Below are 19413 nucleotides of genomic sequence, written 5' to 3' on the forward strand. Positions count from 1 at the left end.
GGCGGGCAGTCTGCTTTTTTTTTCAAGCTCTCATTATGCTGCACCAGTATCTCCAGATGCTGTTTCCAGGGAACTAAGCTGCTTTCTAATTAAAACTGCAAAGAGCAATGGAGAGTTTAGGCAAAGACCATGCTTCTTCGGACTCTTCCCTGCCAGCCTCTGCTACCTGTGAGGAGTATGCTGTGCCAGGTAATGAGAACATTCCTAACTTGAGTTTTTGGAGAGAGGAGAGCATGATTTTTGTTACCAAGCGTTCCTCAGAAAGGAACTAATAATTATTAGTCTATGCTTGGGGGGTGGAGGATGCACATTTAACTGCGAATACTTGTCTTTTTATATGTCATGTTTCAGATCACGAAGGCAGAAGCACATGTAAGAGCTTTTCAACTTAAGCCCTTCAGAGAGCATCAGTAGACTGTCTGTTTGCAGACTGGCAGTACTGCCTCATTGTTTTTACAGCTTGATTTTTTTCTTCTTCTTTTCATTTAATTCTGTTTCTTTGTGTCCTCTAGTAAATATTTTTTTATCAGGATGCATATGTTTTACTGTGATCTTTCCTGCATAGTGCTGGCAGGTGACAGCTTTGGAGCTGTTGTGGGAGTGCTTTCTTGGACCAAATAGAAGTGAATGAGGGGTGTTTTCTTAGAATGGACTGGGAAGAATACTGATTGCAAGCAGCTAAAATTACTTTTACAGCTCACAAGACATTTGAAAGGAAAAGAAAATTGCCTTAGCTGTAAATGGGATGTGCAAGCGACTATGTACTTCAGTAGCTGAACTGAGGCCCTGTGCAGATCCTGCTACTGCAACTTGTAACCTCATCTTCCCAGGGAGTTTACTGCCTTTTTCTATGTGGATGGCAGAGTCATCTCCTGCTGGCTGAGCCCTACTGTCTCTGTTACTGCTTCATGTCAGAGAACAACCTCCCATTTGTCTTAGAGTTATTCTCAACTTCCCTGGACAGTGTCCTGAGCAGTCAGATGTAATTTTAAAGTTGACTCTGCTTTGATGAGGACATTGAAGCATAGACCAACATAAATACTCTCCAAGCTAAATATCTGTAAGATTATTATTAATCATCAGAAGTGTCTTGTATAAAAAGTCTACTTTGGGCAGAGACTGGCTCCTCCTGTCAGTTTTCCATTGTCCTGTCCTGGACTACAATTTTTCTTGCATTTAATAAATGTCTGGGATAAAAGAGCTGTAATCCCAGCTCAGCTTCAGAAGTCTTTCTCACCTTGACACTTCTACGTCTGATCAAGGGAATGACAAAATGACAAATTTTCAATGATTCACTATTTTAGTGTGAGGTGAGTCTTTTTGTGAAGGGAGCTGGATCTGATTACATCTGGAAAGAGCAGGTCATAGTTTTGCTTTTCCACTTGTGTGGGTTTTGTTGAAACTATGAAAAACAGTTCTTTTGTGGTCTCTTCCATGTACATTTGGGAAGAATTCCCTCTCCCTCAAGGCCTCAGGGCAGTAGTGTTGCTCCCCCTGTCTCCCAGGACTGGATCTCATGCTCCTTCATTTTAGACAAGTTTTTATTATCACAGCTTAGAGTCTACACTAGAAATCATCAGGAATTGCTGTCTTTTAGAACAAAGATATGGAGAAGTAAAGTTCAGACCATTTTCTAGGCTGGTCTTTGCCTCGGGAAGCCATTTGGAGCCCTTTGCAACCAGTGAAATGGACACTGGTTACCTTGGCCAAGGAAGGCATGTCAGAGAGTGACTGGGATCTGGGGAGGGCTCCTCTCTGCTGCACATCCTGCCCAAATAATAAAGCCAGAATTGGAGCTTTCTCACATCAGTTAGTCTTTCTTCGGCCCTGCCATGGTCTTCCTCACAGACAGACCAGCAGACCAGCTTGGGGCTGTTTGTGTGGGTTTTAGGACAAATCTTCTCAAACCTAGCAGTGTGTACTGGCCCTGTCTTGGTCTCTAGTTATATCACCATCTCCCCCTAATGCACATGAGCATCTGTGTGGGTAAGGCTGGACCCTCTGGCTCATCCTTGCCGCCACAGTGCTGTTCCTTTTTTGAAGGACTGTCTGTTCTGTGGGTCAAGGCTTTCTTCTTGGTTGTTAGACAGATATCTTAATTTCAGTGGTGGCCAGTTCCAGCTGTCTGGGGAAAAAGGGTAACAGAGGAGCAAACATGAAGAATAATCTTGCAGTCTGTACTGACGTCTGATCAAAGGCACCATGCCCTAGGTGCCTGCAGTAGGGGAGTAGGTTGGACATGGGTCACCCCAATGAATTGTAACTGGAAATCTAGAGTAATTGTCAGGCTAAGAGCCTGGGAATTTTGGGTGCTGTGTCATCAAATTCTACCACTGAGGCTGTGCTGGAAATACAGTGCTCAAGTAGTTTCACATCAAGAACCCTTTGGGACAAAAGAAATCATGGCCTCTTGCATCAGTGCTCTAGTACCAGGCAGGGGGGATCAGAATGTCATGTTAGCACCCACTCTATCCTTGTAGATGTCATCATAACCCGTCGCTTGAGAGACCGGGAATTGCTCAGGAAAAGAAAAGCAGAAGCCCTGGAGAAAGATTCAGCTCACTGGGTTCTGAGGTAAATCTTGCTTTTTCTATCATTTCTTTTGTGGTGCACTTAACCTGAGCCCAGACATGGCCCAGCCCCTCCATCTTCACCCAAGGACAGAGGCATCAGTCTTCAGTGGGGAAACATGACCAGGAGCCACTAGCTGCTCAAGGTCTACCCAGGCACTGGGGGGAGAGGTGGATGGGGGAATAGCAAGACAACCCCAGTTGTAATGTGGGCTGAGGAAAAATTTGTTGCCCTACCTCCTGACTGGTGCAGCTGCAGAAGGCTGTTGTGCAGAGCTCAGAAGGGGGGCTGCAGAATTGCAGCCGGGATGAACTGGGTCATAATCACAACAGGGGGACCCAGCAAAGCTGCCTTAGGGCAGAAGGGAAAGTCCTTTGTCCTATTCCCAAGCCATCATCCTTGTGAAATCCTCTGGCAGAGACTATAAGATGGAACAGCAAGGGAGAGGCAGAAGAGCCAAAAGAGGACGGGGCCGTCAGACAGCAGTGAAGGCTGTCCTGGAGTCAGAGCCAGCAGTGGACCCCCAGCCTGACCCAAAGGAGAAGGCTGAGCCAGTGCCCTCTGAGCCAGCACTGCCTGAACCAGAGTATCAACAGCAGCCACCTATGCTGACCATCCAGAACATTCTTGATGGGATACAAGCAGTGGCAACGGAAGGGGATCTGGCAGACAGGAGCTTGGACCCTGCTGGTGAGTGGCCGCAGAGCTTCTGGCCCATGGTGGCTTGGGGGGCAGTGCAGTGGTGCCTCTTGAGCACTGTCAGCCAAGGGCGCCCACCTTGCCAACAACTCCACAGCACCTCCAGGGCATGGGTCCCTGCCCCACAAAACTTGGGTAGCTGAGAAAGGGTGGGGAGATGGTCGGACTGTGGAGCCAGATAGCTCTCTTCAAGTCCAGGAGGGTGATAAAAAGTCCACTACTGTCAGTTATTGGAATGGTGCTGTGGACCTGGTCCTTAATAACTCCTTGTCCTAAGAACACTTCTGGGGCTCTCCCAAGAGCCATACTAGTGCAGGGGGATATCTCTGTGAAGATCTCTTCTCTGTGGAGAGAGGATGCGTTTTTTTGTGGTCAGAGCTGGTTGGGGGAGCCAAAGTCTGGACATGATCTGTCCACAGTACGTCCAGTTTCAGGACTGACACTGGCATGGTGGGAGCACAAAGTGGGCATTGGGACAAGGGGTGGGTGTCTGCAGGCAACTACACCTTTGAAACCTGCCAGGACTGAGGCATGGAGGGCACTAAGCTGGTCTGAATGGCAGGCTGGTGTCTGGGCAGAAAATCCATTTACAGCTACTGCAGCAGGAGTTGCTCTCAGATCTAGTGTGGGAAGAGTAGATTACATTCATTTTAGCAGTCAGTGGGTCAAGCATGCAGGTTGCTTCAAAACCAGGATTTTCTTCAGAGGAAGTGACAATCCTCTGACCCTCAACTACTGCGTTTCCAGCAATGTCTCTGCAGTGGGGAAGAAAAGGCCTGTTGCTGCAAGGCATGTGGTACCCTTGTGCCATGGAAAACAGCTATTCTGTGTCCTGGGCTCTGGGGTGGGTGTCCAGCCTCCAGCCCCGAGGTCTTGAAATGGGCAACCATCAGGATTGAGGTTATTGCCTCAGGCTTTAAACCTGCCAGTGCTTTACCTTTTCCAACTCCCCTCCACAACTCGGTCTGTCCTTGAAAAGCAGGCAATTCACTCTGATCTAGTTAACACCTTCTCCAGGCAATTGCAGGAGACAGGGAGGCGGGGAGTGGAGTTGTTTTAACATGGAACAGAGAGGTAAACACAGGAGAATCCCTCAGTATGAAATGATCTGCCTTTTACATGCCTTATAGGTGAAGAGGATGTGCTGAAACCAGCAGAAACTGATACACTAGAAGAGTTAAATACTCCTCTGGAAAATGACCACCAGGATAATGAATTCAACACACATATTCCGTAATAACTTTCTGATTAATTTGGGATATTTTTTATTTTGACTCTTGCCTCACCAGCTTGATAAGTATGGCACAGTGATTTTGAGCAGCTGCATTCTTGAGAGTCACAAAGCCCACACTCTCCTTGTCACTCTGCTTTCTATGCTTCTTCCAGGTTAGAGAGGCAGCCCCTAGGAAGTTGCCTGTGGTTTATAAGCTCCCTGCTCTCTCTGCAAGCAGGCTGTTTTCCTTGGGCCCACAGAAGTCTTCACAGTGCTCTGCCACAATACAGTTCAGTCATACAGTCCAGCATCCATCTATATTTCTGAAAGTCATTTCTTATTTATATAAATGTAAGTGGCATTGCAAAGCTAACACCCACTGTGATTTTTAGCTGGCTGAGGAAGCCCAGCTTGGGCTTTCTGCTGCATCCTATAAACCTCACCACTCTTTGCACCTTTTTTTTTCTTTCTTTTTTTTTTTTTTCTTTTTTTTTTCTTTTCCTGGGAGTTTTTCTCATAGCCTGTTTTCCTCTGCAATAAACATCTTTTCTAAGCTGGAAGTATTTTTTGGTTTTAATTTCTGTGCAGCTTCACTCTGACATTGTAAGACAAACAAAAGATGGTTGAAAACAGCTGAGTGCATTGGGCTGAAACTTGGCTGAATTATACACTTTTGTCAGGAAAATGCCATTGGGGCAAAGAGAGGAGACACTATGTGCAGTCATTGTCTTCCTGTCTCCCCAGTCTTCACACAGGATTTCTGCTGAAGCCAGGAGGTAATGGGGTTCTCTGTGTCTCTCCCCATGTTTTGGGTCTTATGGTCCTTGTTCCTGTGCAGAGCTGGGGAAGAGGCTGTCTTTCATTCCTGTAATATCCTGACACAGAGGATCCTTCTCCTCTTGATAAGGAGTGGAGGTTATATTGCCATTGTCTGACTTCCCAAAGGCCTGTCTCCCAGAGCACAAGGCTGGCCAGGCCCTGAGGGCACCCTTGATCTGAAGGAATTTTTTTTGGCTCTGCACATGTTGCTCCGGCTGTCCCAGAGCCCTCGAGGCTCTATGTCACAGCATGTGTGACATCTAACCAGTAAATGTCTCTCCAGTGACAAGATGGAGACAACCCACCCCTGCTTTGGTCCCAGGGACATCACATGAGGAGCAAGTGCTTGCCAGCTCTTTGCACAGCCTCCCCACGCTGAAATCCTGACCCCAACAGATACACTGCCAGAAGCTCTAAAGCACCTGGTGGGTGTGAAAGCAGAAAGCATTCAGTAGCACCATACCAAAGCAAATCCAGCTCCATTCCCCACGGGGAGCTCCTGGAAGGATGGGTTTCCCTACACAGGCAACCTGACACTGTTTTGGTCTCCATAGACATATCAGCTAACATGAGGTTTTCCTCTCCCCTTGAGTTAATGACACCCGTGACAGCTGAACAAGGTCTCTCAGCTTCTGCCATGAACCACTCAAACTTCACCCACAACCCCAAATACCTGAGGTACAACAAGAGGACTTTGTGGAAAGCCTGCAGCATGGAAGGAGCTTCTATCTGGGAGATTTGCTTTTAGACCAAGGCACTGGGGGAAGGTAGCTGAGGCTGAAGTGAAGCCAGAGGCTGGAGGTCATGTTATGGTTGAGCAACATCACAACAGTTGTGGGGGGTCCTCCTGCAAGTGTGGTGCCTGCACCATGCTGCAGAAAGGCTGGGCTTTGGCTGCTGCAAGGCAGGCCAGGAGACCCTTCCACCTGGTGGAGTCCCACATGTGCCATGTGGGCAGAGACCAGCAAGAGTCAGTGGCCCTTCCCAGCTTCCCAGTCCTCCATAGTGCTGACAGGGAGAGGGAATCAGCCATCCTGCCCGCTCAGCATCTGCAGACATTTAACCCTCCTAGCTTCCAAAGCCCTTTAGATTTTGGGGAGAAGAAACTTCTGGGGAGCTTTAGACTCGTCTTACAGCTCATATCAATCAAGGAGGGCACAGAACAACCGCATTCCACCTTCTCCATTGTGAAGTGAAACTGTAGGTGGTGGTGAAGGCCTGGTAGAGTGAGGAGTCCATGAACATGGGGCAACACCCACTCTCGAAACACACATGGGCAGCAGAGCTAATGTTTGCACTGGAAGGGCTGGGGGAGCTCCCTGAGGGCAGAGATATGCAGGAACCAGAGCAAGCACCTCTGCCCATCTCTATGGAGATGCCTTTGGTGACCAGGAAGTCCTGGAGTCATCCCAGGTACTGCACACTCTTTCTTAGAGCTGCTCCTAGTCTGTCTTCTTTGTCAGACAGTAAGAAAGATGTACATGCAAACAACAAATCTTATCACCAACTGAACAAGAGAAAGATAAAGCCCTCCTAATCAACACTTAAACACACCATGCACTGCTTCTCTCTCTGGTGAGAGGACAGAAAAGAGAGCTGTTGCTTATACAGATGTGGTTCAGGTGTGAAGCTGGACTTATGATGGTCCATGTGTACCTCTGAGGTAGTTTCTGCTGCCTGAATGGAGCTGGGGACAGGCTGGCAAGCTGTATCTAGGATAGGGAGGCTGCTGTTTTGCTTGTGCAATAAATCACCTTCTCCCTCTATTCCCTCCTTCCTGAGTCCAAGACAGATGTCTTTATTACATTATAATGGGCCATTGACAGAGAGTCCAGTGAAGCAAATTTTCACAACTACAGTCTAGGTCTGACATGAAGGAGAAGTCTGGAGGAAGCCAGAGACCTTTAACTGACTGCAGCCTGCTTACTGACAAAGAAAAGGAATAGGTGCAGGGAAATAGCTTCTAAGCTATGGGACTAGCACAGGGAGCCAGATAAGTGCCTGACATGTTTTGCTGTGCTGTAAAGTGGCAGGGGCTCCTGAGGCTCCTCCAGGATGCTCTAACCTGCTCCCTGAGGCATGCAGATGAAGGCATGATGTGGTACACAGTGGACACAACCACTGTGGTTGTCTTCTCACTAGTGAGATTCAGGAGGATATTGGTTAATGTCAACTGGGCTGGATTGAACATGGTCCTGTGAGCTTTTCTCAGGGCTTCAGGTTCTGTCCCCTCTCCTTCCAAGAATGGGAAGCCATCCTGAGTGTTGACAAGTCATGACATGACAGCTGAGGAGAGGAAACCTAACATCATATCCTGGAGAACCAGACTCTCCTCTGTCCATTTTGATTACCTTTCAATACCCTTTCAGGAAACATGCTTCCAACTCTATGGGACAAGGGAAGTTGTTTGGTTTGTGCACCTTGGCTTCCCACTACTCAAATTGCTCTTAATATACGGGGTACCCTACATCTGCTGAAAGTCAGGGGTGATCTGTGGCAGGCTGTTGCTCATGGGTGATGTTTTGAACCAGAAGAATCTTCCTGTCCATAGCAGAAGTTAAGTCATAGCTAAGCATCAGCAGAAAGAAGTGGGCAAGGAACTTAGAGCCAGAGGCTTTCACCACAGGTCAGTGAAAGCCATTCCACCCCATAAGTGCCTGGTCTTGCAGCGATAAGAAAAATCTGCTGATTAGTTTACTAATATTGACTTTAAGCAGTAAATCCTGGAGACAGCAAATACCCACTCCCTCTTTGGCCACCACCTCCTGCTCAGAACTTGTTAGCTCTGCTCCTTCCCATCCTGTTCACTATTTAAATAAACACCTTTGCTGATGCCAGGGCTGCCACAGAGCAGAGCTGTGTCTCCAGCTAGGGTCATCAGTGCTCCACTACCTGGCCTGCCTCTTCTGTTTCACCAGGAAATCATATAACTTTAGAAAAAGTTAAGCAAGGAGAGATTTCTGGAGATCTTCATTCCAACCCCAGCTCAGAGCATGGCTAAGTCTGACCAGACTGCTTTGGAATTTCTCCAATCAAATGTTGACCTTCTTCAAGACATGAGATCATCCCCCTCTTGTCCTCACTCCAGGGCTGCCCCACTTTCAAGGAAATAAAGTTTTTCCTTTATGTCCCATCAAGCCTTCCCTCAGCACAGCTTAAACTCCTTGCCTCTTTCTCCATCTTGGTGCACTTCAGAGAAGATCTCAGCTCTGTCTTCTCTGAAACCCCTCTTTCAGCCTGCAAATTAGACTCCATGCTCACCTCCTCTCCATGAGAACAACCCTGAATCCTTCAGCCTATCCTGTGCACCAGCTCCCTGCCCTGATGGCCTCAGTTGAGCTCCAATATAAGAATGCTCTGGGTGACCCTAACTGGATCCATTATTCCTGGTGTGGGATCGCATAAGGCAGCAGGGATGGCACTTGTCGAAGCCCACGACCTGAAATTCAGTCCATCCAGATGGACGTGGGGTGCTGAGCATGAAATGTGCCTGTGTCTCCCTCAGACAGCCTGAGGTTTTTACTGACAGGACACAGAAAACACAAAGTAACCAAGATACAGCTTTTGTGGTAAACAGTGTGATCTGTGATTTGCAGCCTTTAAAATGACGCTTTTATCGACTGTCTCCTCTACAGACCATCTCCTTGGGAACTCACAAAAGCACTAAAACGGAGCTTGGGTGCAGCATTAACCACATGACCCTGGACATGGCTGCTTGCTCCTCCAAACTCGGATGGCGGGCTGAGGGCGCAGTTCCCGTGTGCGCCTTTGGGGCTCAGCACCGCGCTCTGCGCAAGGACGAGCCTCCCTTGGCAGAGGCCCAAATCGGCTGGTCTCCTTTTCCAGCGGCGCTCCGCGCTCCGTCCCGCCCGGCGCGGCCGGCAGTGCTCCCTAGCGGCAGCACCGAATAGTTTGGGTTGAAAAGGATCTTAAAATATCATCTCTTTTCCCCCGATTGTTCACAGACCCATCCAGCCTGGCTTTCAACACTTCCAGGGGTGGGGCATCCATACCTTCTCCGGGCAACCTGTGCCTCTCCACCCTCACAGGAATTTCTTCCAAATACCTGATCTAAATCTATCCTCCTTCACTTTTAAGTCATTGCCCTTTGCCTAGCACATGGATCTTGTCAAAAGTCCCTCTCCAGTTTTCCTGTAGGCCTCCTTTGGATAGTGGAAGGTACTATGAGGTCTCTCCAACTGTGTAAGGTCTTCCTGGATTTAAGTTCAACTCCTGTTGTGGCAGAGTGGTACTATATCTTATATTCACTTAAGAGGGAAGGCATGAAACCTTCAAAAGGCCTTTTTCTTTTGCCTTTTCTCTAGAAGGGAAGGGTGGAGAAAAACTCCATGAAAAGAAAATACAGAAGAAATTACCCAAGAAGGAATTTTTTTTTTTTTAAACAAATGTTTCCTGCATAAAGGTCAAAGCCCTGATTCATCCCCTTTTCCTCTATGAAAAAGCCACCAACAGCAACAATAATACCCAGGCATGGCCTCTCATACCATGACAGGGTGGCACTTCTCACTTAGGCATTTATTCTGTGTGGCCTGACCTGTCTGTAACTCCAGTACAACACCAGACTGTAACTCCAAGGTCCAAGTCTATTGCAGTGGTCAGTCACTTATTGCTGTAGAAATGCAAGCCCATGTTATTCAAATAAAGGCAATTTTAGAGAAAAAAGGAGAACAAAAAAAAACCAAACCAAAAAACTCGAGACCAAACCACCAAAAGAATTTACTGAAAAAGAATACACATACAGAAATAAACTCAAGTGTACCCAAAGATGGAGAAGGAAGAAATCATCACCATCAGTGTGAGCTTCCTGATGAAGAGGAGGAAACCTTCTCTGAGAACATCATGATCTGCCTGTTGAAGACACCACAATGCTAATACCCTGTAAGTCTTCCTCCCCCACTATTCTTGCAGTCATAAACCTGAGAACACGGGAAGGGTGGCTAGGGAGCCACTATTTAATTGGCCAATTCTAGGGCACTCCAGTGAGCCTGATGACAGGCCATATGCTAAAACATATGGCTGTAGAAGTGATATGGGGCCTAGGACATGATTTGTTAACCTCAGAAGCTGACAGCCTGGATTCATGAGCACTTTTCCCCAAGTGGGAGAGGTCAACATGAGATGCAGATGGTGTCCTGGCAAAATCCAGCCTCAGGGATAATTGCTTTAGAGTGGTTCATGCACCAAGCAAGATGTGTTTCAGTAACTGGACCAAGAGTTCTGGTGCTGACACTGAACAGGAAAGGTCAGAAGCTGTTCCTTAATCAATTAGGATGTCTCTGTATATGCACTAGTTTGAAATCAAACCAGTGGGAGATCGTAAGTCAGAATTATAATTTTATAGGGAAAAAATTAAAAGAAATAAATAAATGCAGTAGTACAAGAACACTGACAAAGACAGAACACAACCTGACACCTTATGGTGGTAGAAGTCCAAGCAGAGTGGTTCTGTTGAAGTGGTGATCCTGTAGAAATAGCGGGTCTGAAGATCCAGCAGTAGCTCATGTCCTCTGGGAGTCCAGTAAGTAAGCGCTGCTCTGGTGTTCAGAGTCTCAGCTTATATCCAGGCTGGAATGCTTGGTTCCTCCCTCTGGGTGGAGCATTTCACAATGGGATGGTGAGTCATGTGATAAGGCCTGATGGGCCCATTAACAGGAGATAGTCCAGGAGGGGGTTATCTGTGAGTCGTGTGGCAAAGGTGCTGATGGGCCCATTAACAGAAGATAATCCAGAGTGGGGGAGGCAGGGAGCACTGCCTCACCTGGTTTCAACAGTTCATGAAGATGGTGATAGAATATACTTCAACCCAGGACAGCATAGTTCACATCCAGACAACAGCTTTGCAAATTCTTAAATGGCTAATGAATCTTAGCTTCCTGGCATCAGAGAAGGGATAGCAGTGAGCTCAGTAAGCTCTTCTGAGCGAGCCCACAGTTAATATTCCTGCTTCCTCTCCATGGCCATTTTCAGCCAGACACGTGGCCCGGAGCGTACTATAGCTCTATTAACTTCTATCATCAGAAGAGGCTAGGATACAGCCTCTTCTCCTCATAGCCCAAGCAGTGTGGCTGATGGCCAGCTGCACCCTGTGTCCCAATGCTGCAGAAGTGGTGAGAGTTCAGTCAGGCAGACCTGAGTTGGGCCTCCCTCCTCCTAAGTCTGCCCACACAAAGAGGGATTGGATGACTGCACTACATCCAAAAGTAACTCCCAAAAATAACATCAGCTTCTAGGTACAGCACATGCCATCATCTCCTACCTTGACTTTTTGACCTCGGACATGAGAAGACATACATTTCAACTGGACTGAGTTAAGAAATCAGCTCTGCTGTCTAGAGAGGGCTTCCAACAAATCAGCGCTTCAAGATTACACCAAGACAAGTGTGTAAAGTTTTTCTTTGTGCCAACATGGGCCACTGTATTCTCGTACACCAGACTCTGTAAAGTCAGACCCCCATCAGCCTTCCTGTGCTCACATCAGTTCACTTCCAGGTGCTGCATGAGTGGGATGCCCTCTCTGGTCACTGACATGGCAGCTCTAGGTAATGGATGCAACTAAAGCCCAGCTCCAGCTACATAGACTGCCCTCCAACTACAACTCACAAAGCTTTCGACTCTCTCCAAGGTACTTCCTCCTGGCTAAATGGCAGCTGCCTCCCCTGCCTATTCTTTCTCATAGATAGAAGTGATCCACTCCTTGTCACTTTCAAAGGCAGATAAATCATACTTGTGAGTCCCAAAGCTACTGAAGAAGTCTTTCCTATCTGCTTTTGGGTAACTTGGCAGATTAAACTACCTGTTCTCATCTCATTCATTGCCCTCCAGGCAGCTTGGGCTGTTGACAGGGCAACAGCTGCAGAATTCACTAACCCCCAAACACCCTCAGGAAGCCAGTCACCACTCTCTTAGCGGGAGAAGGGGCAACATCTGCCCCCATCTCAACCATATGCAAGCCAGTTCATCATCCCGAGATGTGGAGCTGCCCCTGAAGGCCTGTTACTACCCCCATTATCTATGGTTATTGCTTGATGAATTGTTCCCAGAGATGTTCCCATTGCATAAGGTGAACACAATGTCAGCCTGTGGTTGTGGGGACTTGTCATGGGTTTTGTAAAGAGCATATTATTCTATTCCATCTGGGTGGAGCAGAATTGCTTATCTTTGCCCAAATGGGTCAGTATCGCTTATCAGATAGTGGAGTGCTACTTATCTCTCTTCATTGTTTCACTACTTCCATGGGAATGTTTTCTGCTAATGGACCATTAAGAGCTCATCAATGACATGACACATTACACTGTGCTATTGTAAGATGCTCCACGCAGGGAGGAGGAGCCAAACCATCTTAACCTAGATAAAAAGGAGCCACAGTCCCACTAGGTATCCAGTTTTTTCCACCGAACCCCTGGAGGAAGACCAGACTCATCTCACCATTACTAGACCCTTTTTTTTTTCAACAGGACCATCTCTACTCCAACAGAACCACATCTGCCACTCCAGGAGGGTTTACTGTAGACTGCTTCCAACACCCTGACCAACAGGGTGTCAGGTTGTATTTCTGACTCTGTCAGGTTTTTTCTAGGATTTCTTGTTTGTTTATTTGCTTGCTTGTTCTTCTGTACTACAACATCTGTATTTTTATATCCCTAGTAAAGAACTGCTATACCTATTCCCAAAATCTTTGCCTGACAGCCTTTTAATTGCAAATTTATGATAATTTAAAAAAAGAGAAGAAGAGCTTACATTTCAAAAGAGACTCCAACCCTCCCTGGCAGATACCTGTCTATCTAAACCAAGACAGAGCTCCATCTCAGCAGCCAAAAAAACCAACAGGCCTGGGGTGCAGGAGGCAAGACCAAGCATTTCTGATGCTGCTGCAACAGGACAGGCAACATAATGTTTCCAAAGGTAAGACTTCCTCTAGCTGGCCCAGCCCCATGTTGGAGCAATCAGAGACTAATTAATGCCAAACACAAACCCCTTGCCCATCTCTGAGCTCCTGTTCCTCTCACAGGTAGTAGCCTTCCCTACCTGTCCCTTTTTCTAGCAGAGACACATGGGTGGGATGGAGCTTTATGAACTGATGTCTGGGGCATGTTTGTGGCCTGACAGGAGACCCTCAAAGCAGATTGGTGACTCAAGGGGTTGTGAAAGTTTGACACACCACCTTGGCCTGGCCTGGCTGACCCATCCCTCCTCCTTCCCTCTGATGTCTTCAGCAACTCAGCAGACCAAAAAAAGCCAAGGTAAGACAGATAGGGTTAAAAGCAACGAGCAGCACATGACACGCATCTTGCTCTGTATGCCTTCCAGTCTCAGGAGTACAGGGAAGGCTTGGAAGAGTAAACTCAGAGACAATTCATTACAAACAAGATAAAGATTTATTTCTATTTCAGGTGTAGTAGAAGAGTAAATACAAAAAAAAAAACCAACTCCCATATAGAATATAATATTCTCCTAGGCTGTACAGTCCACTTCTTTCTCAAACTCTGCTCAGTGCCTGACTATACCAGAACCTGAGCAGAACAAGAACCGAGAGGCTCTGTCCTTTGAGCAATGAGCACTTCCAAGGCCCCTCTCTCTTCTCATCAGTGCTCACATGCAAGAGTTTCCTACAGGTTTACAATCCAGATTTATTGAACTCTTCTGACAGAAATCAAGAGAGTAGTTTGAAACTTAGACTAATTTTGCTAGAAGGAAGGCTCTCAGATATTTATAATAAAACTTACAGAAATCAAATTTTTTCTTATTCTTGGTGGTGCCTAAGAATTACAAGCAATGTGCCAGACAAAAGCACATTGAGATTCACATGTTTAACATCCCCATGGCACAAGAACACACTGAGATCCAATTGTCTAACATATCCCCTTGGCATATCCCCATATCCTCCCAGAGAGACCTAACCCCATTGCTTCCCAAGGACAAGACAAGTGTATCTTCCTCTGTTGGAGGTCAGGCAGTCCCATGTCACACCTGGGCACAGGGGCAGCACATCTCAGCACCACAAGGCATAGCCTGGACAGACCTGCAGCACTCAGCACACCCTTGGCACCTGAGCCTACACAGCAACTCAGGTTGAAATAGCCACAAAACCACAGCAGTGATGGTGGGAAGGGATTGCTGGAGTCTTCAGGCCTGCTCCAAGAGGGAGGTTGGAGCACAGCCAGCACTAGCAAAGGGCAGGTGTAGCTTTGTTTGATTTTGCCTCAAAAACCTCGAAGCACAGACTCCACACAGATATAGAGTCCCTTGAATGGTCCCAGTAGCTCTTCGCAGTCCTGTCCAGGGTTTCTAGCTTTCTAGAAGCAGTTTTTAACCATGTCTTTCTTAAGCAGTTTTTGTCTCAGGCTCTTGATTCAGCAAGCTCATCACTGTACCTGCTGCAAAAAATTTACCATCTATATATGCCCGGTTCCCCTAGTTTGTAGGTATAAAAGATCTGGAGAGACACAAGAACAAGCATCTAGACCTTCTCTCAAACAACACACAATGGAACCTACCCAATCTGTGCATTCTAAGTCACCGAGCACTGTCAGGCTTGTCCTTCAGACACTGAGTTTTGCTCTCTGAACTGCCTACAGATGCTATCTGAGCTCACAAGCATCTTCCACAAAACCTGTGTCATCACTGGTGATCTTTTTTTAGACTGAGCTCTGAACTGGCACAAGGGCTGAAGCTGGGAACAAAATGAGGGGAACACGGACCAGAAGACATCTAGGCTCTACATTGTCGTGATCAATGACAAGATTCATGGAGGCATGAAGGGAGGTTTAGGTTGGTATCACCCCAGATGGTGGCTGAGCACTGGAACAGGCTCCCTAGGGAGCAAGCACCAAGCCTGACAGAGTTCAAGAAGCATTTGGACAATACTCTCAGGCACATGGTGTGATTCTTGGGGTGTCCTGTGCAGGGACAGGAGCTAAGCTTGATGATCCTGGTGAGTCCCTTCCAACTCAGCATTGCTATGGTTCTATGAAAATTACCTGGTCCACACTGATAACTGCTTCTACAGGAAGGAAAGAAAGCAAGGAAATTAAAAGGCAGTTCTTCTCCCAGCTACCCTCAAATGAGCAAGAGGTTGGCATGGCTTGCTGTCAAAGTGACACAGTCCAGTCCTTGCAGGCAATGAAAGCAGAACCAGCAGCTATCAAAAATACTAGGAACTGGCACAGCTAGGTGTACAGATCCTCTTCCAAATGGTGAAGGGAGTGGTGGGAGAGGTGCCAGCACAGCTGCTTGGGAGACCTACCCCTGGCTGAGACAGCTCTCTCTAGCATGGTAGCAGCTTCTGGATGTGCCAGGACCAGGAAGAACAATGAAGATACAAGGTAGCTCTTCAGAAAGGATAGGAAAGGAATAATCTGACTGACCTCAGCACACCAAAGAGTTGAGTGGTGCTTGTGCTTGCTGTCTGTGCCTACCCCCCCCCCCCCCCGGCTGGCTCCATACATGGAGCAGCATCCCCAGCTCTGTGTATGGACAGCAGCTTCCTGCAGTGCCACAGACATGTCTACACGGACACAGGAGAGTGCCATCAGGTCAGTCTCAGCTTCCCAGCCCAGGAGCTGGCTCACCACATGCCATTCCTGGCATTCTGAATCCTTGAATCCAAAACTCATGTCCTACCTCACAGCCCCACGGAAGGCAGACATACAACTTCTCCTGCCTGCCTACTGCAGAGGGCTTTACTCTTCTTCACACCAAGCTGTCCTGTGAGGACACCCAACCACCTTCCTGCTCCACTCCATTTCCTCTCTCATGTCCTATCTGGATATGTGGACCGTAGCACCCACAGAAAGCAAGGAAGCTGCCTCTACACAAATTTCCTCCTGCTGAGGACCTCATCTGAAAAATGCAGAGCAGAAGGTACAGGTGTCTTAATGGGATCAAAAACTCTTTGCAGCAAAGCACAGCAGTAGGACAAGAGACAGTAAACACAAAATGAGACTAGGGAAGTGCTAAATGGAGAGTACAAAAAGAAACTTCTCCCCCCCACAAGGACAGCCAGGTTGCCCAAAAAGACTGTGCTGTCTCCATTTTTGGAGGTGATGAAGACTCAACTACATAGGTCTGAGCCTACTGGTCTGAGTCACAGCTGACCCTGATTTGGGTACCAGGTTGGACAGAAATTTCCCAAGATCTTTTCCAACCTGAGTTATACTATGATCTATATCCTTCTCTGGTGAGAAAGACTCTGGTGTATGTTCTTCCAAAGTTCCTGCTGAGGCTCTGGCTGTACTTTCTCACTCCATCTCCCCATATAAGGGCCCACCAGACCAAGATCTTCTCACCAACCTCCTCCTGGCCCTGGATATACAGGCTCCCCACCTCTGGGAGAAGAAGGAGCAGTAAAAGAAGAGCTGGGAGCAGGGTTATGTCGGCTCCCTCCACACCCACAGCCCCAACCAGAGCCCAGGGTATCCATTACTGCTCCAGACCCCTTTCCAGGGTGGTGGGATCTGTTGGGAGGGGTGTGCTTGAGTTTCACCATTGATCTAGTTTCAAGCTTTTGTCTCACAGACATTCCTATTAGTTGTTCCCTCTCCATATTTTTCTCTAGACTCTTTTCAATCCCAGGAAAGCTTGAAAGTGGAGCAACTGAAGATGAAAAGGCACCGTAATCTGCCTCATGTGTTTCAGAAACAAAAGTTTTCTCCTATATATGCCAATTTCTCTAGGCTATAGGCAGAGTTGGGCTGACGTTGGGATCAAAGTAATTTAGGCTGTAAGTACCTCTGCAGACCTCAGGGTCAGGTCTCCACTCTAAACAAGTCCAAATTCAAGGTTGGCTAAAACTTCAGAGGCAAATCAGGCTCCATCCAGTCGAGTTGGAAAGACCTCCAAGGGCAAAGGTCCCACAGCCTCCACGTGTCCCTCTTACAGCGGCTGGGCATGCTCATGGTAGAGATTTTTGTAGTTCTAGTCCCACCACTGTTCCCATCCCTGCAGCACAGAGCACAACACCTGGAACAATGTGACTCGATGCGTTTTTCCGCAGCCCTGGCATCCAAACCTTCTCCAGCCTTGGCCACACTGCTAGTGAAAAGCCCAGGGCTAATGCAATAGCCATCAGGGACACGCCACCACATGAGTGCCATACATTCTACTTTTACCGCTTTGCCTGCAGGAGGCCAAGGAATGCTTCCTCCTGCCTCCCTCCTTCACCGCACCAACAGACATTTAATTGTCTTTAAAAAAAAAAATCATCAACAGCAGAGAGACTTTTAAATGTGAAATCTCCCTGGGTAGACCAGATAAGGCCCAGCTGGGTGTGCTGGGAGGGTAGGAAGCTGGCAGGAAGCTTTGAGCACCTGCCCCAGGAAAGGCTGTAGAAGACGAAGAGACTGCTTGACCCATCCAAGCGCTTGGGAGACCCCTAGGACTTTTCTGCCGAGAGCGGACAGGGCTCGAAAGGACACCCCTGGTCCCCAGGGCCGACTGCGACACTTCTCGCCAGGAAGCCTGAACAGATGGCAGAATGAGTAGGTGCAGCCCAAGGTTCTTCAGCATCTTCCCGGGCAGCGCCGGGAGCAGCCGTGCAGGGTGACCCCCGCCGTCTGCCGTCCGATCCGCGCTGTCGGGCCTCTCCGGGATGCGTCAGAGCGCTGGGACGAACTTGTCGGGGCCTCCAGGATAGGTGCCGGACTCGGCGGTACTCAGCTGCCCTCCGGCGCCGTAGGCATGCGGCAGCGCCGGGTACGGCGCGGGGGAGCGGCGGCCGTAGAGTGGAGGGGGTCCGGGCGAAGAGGCGGGCAGCACGATGCGCCCCGATGGTGCGTACAGCGGCCTGTGGCCTCCGGACGCGTAGGGCCCGGAAGCGGAGGCCAGCGGGCCGTAGGCGTGCGGCAGGGCGGCGGAGGGGCAACCTTGCGCGGGGAAGGCGGTGGCGAAGGCGCAGGAGGCGGCGGGTGCCGGGGACAGGTCGGTGGGGGGCGGCGGGGCGGGCAGCGGGAGGAGGCGGCAGGGAGCGGCAGGGTGCTCGGCGAGGAAGGACGGGTAGGTGGAGAGGTCGCTGCGCTTGAAACGTTTTCTGCGGCGGAGGAAGGAGCCGCTCTCGAACATGTCGCGGGCGTGAGGGTCTAGTGTCCAGTAGTTGCCCTTGCCGGGACGGCCGGGCTCCCGCGGCACCTTTACAAAGCAGTCATTGAGAGTGAGGTTGTGACGGATGCTGTTCTGCCACTTGCGGGGGCTGTCGCGGTAGAAGGGGAAGCGCTCGGTGATGAAGCGGTAGATGCCGCCGAGCGTCAGTCGCCGCTCGGGCGCCTGCCCGATGGCCATGGCGATGAGCGCGATGTAGCTGTACGGCGGCTTGCCCCGCTCCGCCGGGCGCTTGCGGCGCCGCCGCCCACCCCGCGCCCCCGCCGCCGCCTCCTCCTCTCCCGGCGGCACCGCGTCTGCCTTCAGCAGCGGGGGCGGCGGCGGGGGACCCGGCGGCAGCCGGCTCTCGGCTGTCATGTGGCCGTCGGAGCGGCTCCGCGCTGGACCGAGCCGAGCCGAGGAACCGCAGCGCTGCGCGACCGCGGCTTTTATGCGGCGGTGTCCGGCGGCTCCGCGCCCGGACGGCCGGCACTCCCCCTGCTACGCCCCGCCGCCCGGGAGGCGCGGGCAGGGCCGGGCGTGCCGCCGCTGCCGCCGCGGGTAGGGACAGCGCCCTGCCCGGCACCCCCCTCCCACCCTTCTCCGCTGGTCCCCGTCCCCAGCGCCGTCGGGGCGACGGCGGAGGAGCGACGGGCGCCGAGCGAAGCGGGGCCGTCTCCGGGATCCCGGTGCGGGTGTCCGGGCACGGATATCGATCGTGCCTCCCCGTAGGGCTCGGCGCCGTCGGGGCCGGTTGTGCTGGCAGCCGCGGGGAGAGGTGGCGGCGCTGAGCGGCCGCCGCTATCGGAGAGGATGCTGCCGGTCCGCGCTGGACAGTCGACCCCGGGCAACATTGCCCAGAGAGCCCCACGCTTCTTTGCGGAAATCAAGCTGTCGAAACAAATTAGGCTGGAAAAAGATACCCGCTGACAGATCTGCGCAGGGAGTGATAGTAATTACGGGCTTAGGCTCGGCGGTTTGCGTGCAGAGCTGCTATGTAGAATGCACTGAGGCTGGGG

General features: G+C 49.7%; 2 protein-coding genes across 3 annotated transcripts; one reads left to right on the forward strand and one right to left on the reverse strand.

Annotated features, from left to right (window-relative positions):
* The first annotated feature begins 46 nt into the window (after nt 1-46).
* On the forward strand, nt 47-12961 carry HEMGN (hemogen). 2 transcript variants are annotated; one of them, XM_066181485.1, is made up of 4 exons: nt 47-189; nt 2481-2574; nt 2990-3261; nt 12778-12961. In XM_066181485.1, the coding sequence occupies exons 1-4, from the start codon at nt 108-110 to the stop codon at nt 12849-12851; spliced, it is 522 nt and encodes a 173-aa protein (XP_066037582.1). In that variant the 5' UTR covers nt 47-107; the 3' UTR covers nt 12852-12961. The 2 variants fall into 2 exon arrangements, with proteins under 2 accessions (XP_066037582.1, XP_066037581.1); XM_066181484.1 differs by lacking the exon at nt 12778-12961 and adding an exon at nt 4401-5043.
* A 4953-nt stretch (nt 12962-17914) lies between these two features.
* On the reverse strand, nt 17915-18772 carry FOXE1 (forkhead box E1). The gene has a single exon (XM_066182398.1). The coding sequence runs from the start codon at nt 18770-18772 to the stop codon at nt 17915-17917; it is 858 nt and encodes a 285-aa protein (XP_066038495.1).
* Between the last annotated feature and the right edge of the window lie 641 nt (nt 18773-19413).

The sequence above is a fragment of the Chamaea fasciata genome, unplaced genomic scaffold (assembly GCF_029207755.1).
Source record: "Chamaea fasciata isolate MVZ Bird 193981 ecotype frontalis unplaced genomic scaffold, bChaFas1.0.hap1 SCAF_4, whole genome shotgun sequence".
NCBI lineage: Eukaryota > Metazoa > Chordata > Aves > Passeriformes > Sylviidae > Chamaea > Chamaea fasciata.

What these genes read in the sequence shown, in the direction of transcription:
- HEMGN (XM_066181484.1), top strand. Translation starts at nt 108, where the DNA reads ATGGAGAGTTTAGGCAAAGACCATGCTTCTTCGGACTCTTCCCTGCCA. An exon ending in TCAGCTCACTGGGTTCTGAG is followed by an intron (nt 2,575 to 2,989) that starts GTAAATCTTGCT and finishes ATCCTCTGGCAG; the next exon opens with AGACTATAAGATGGAACAGC. An exon ending in CAGGAGCTTGGACCCTGCTG is followed by an intron (nt 3,262 to 4,400) that starts GTGAGTGGCCGC and finishes CATGCCTTATAG; the next exon opens with GTGAAGAGGATGTGCTGAAA.
- FOXE1 (XM_066182398.1), bottom strand. Translation starts at nt 18,772, where the DNA reads ATGACAGCCGAGAGCCGGCTGCCGCCGGGTCCCCCGCCGCCGCCCCCG.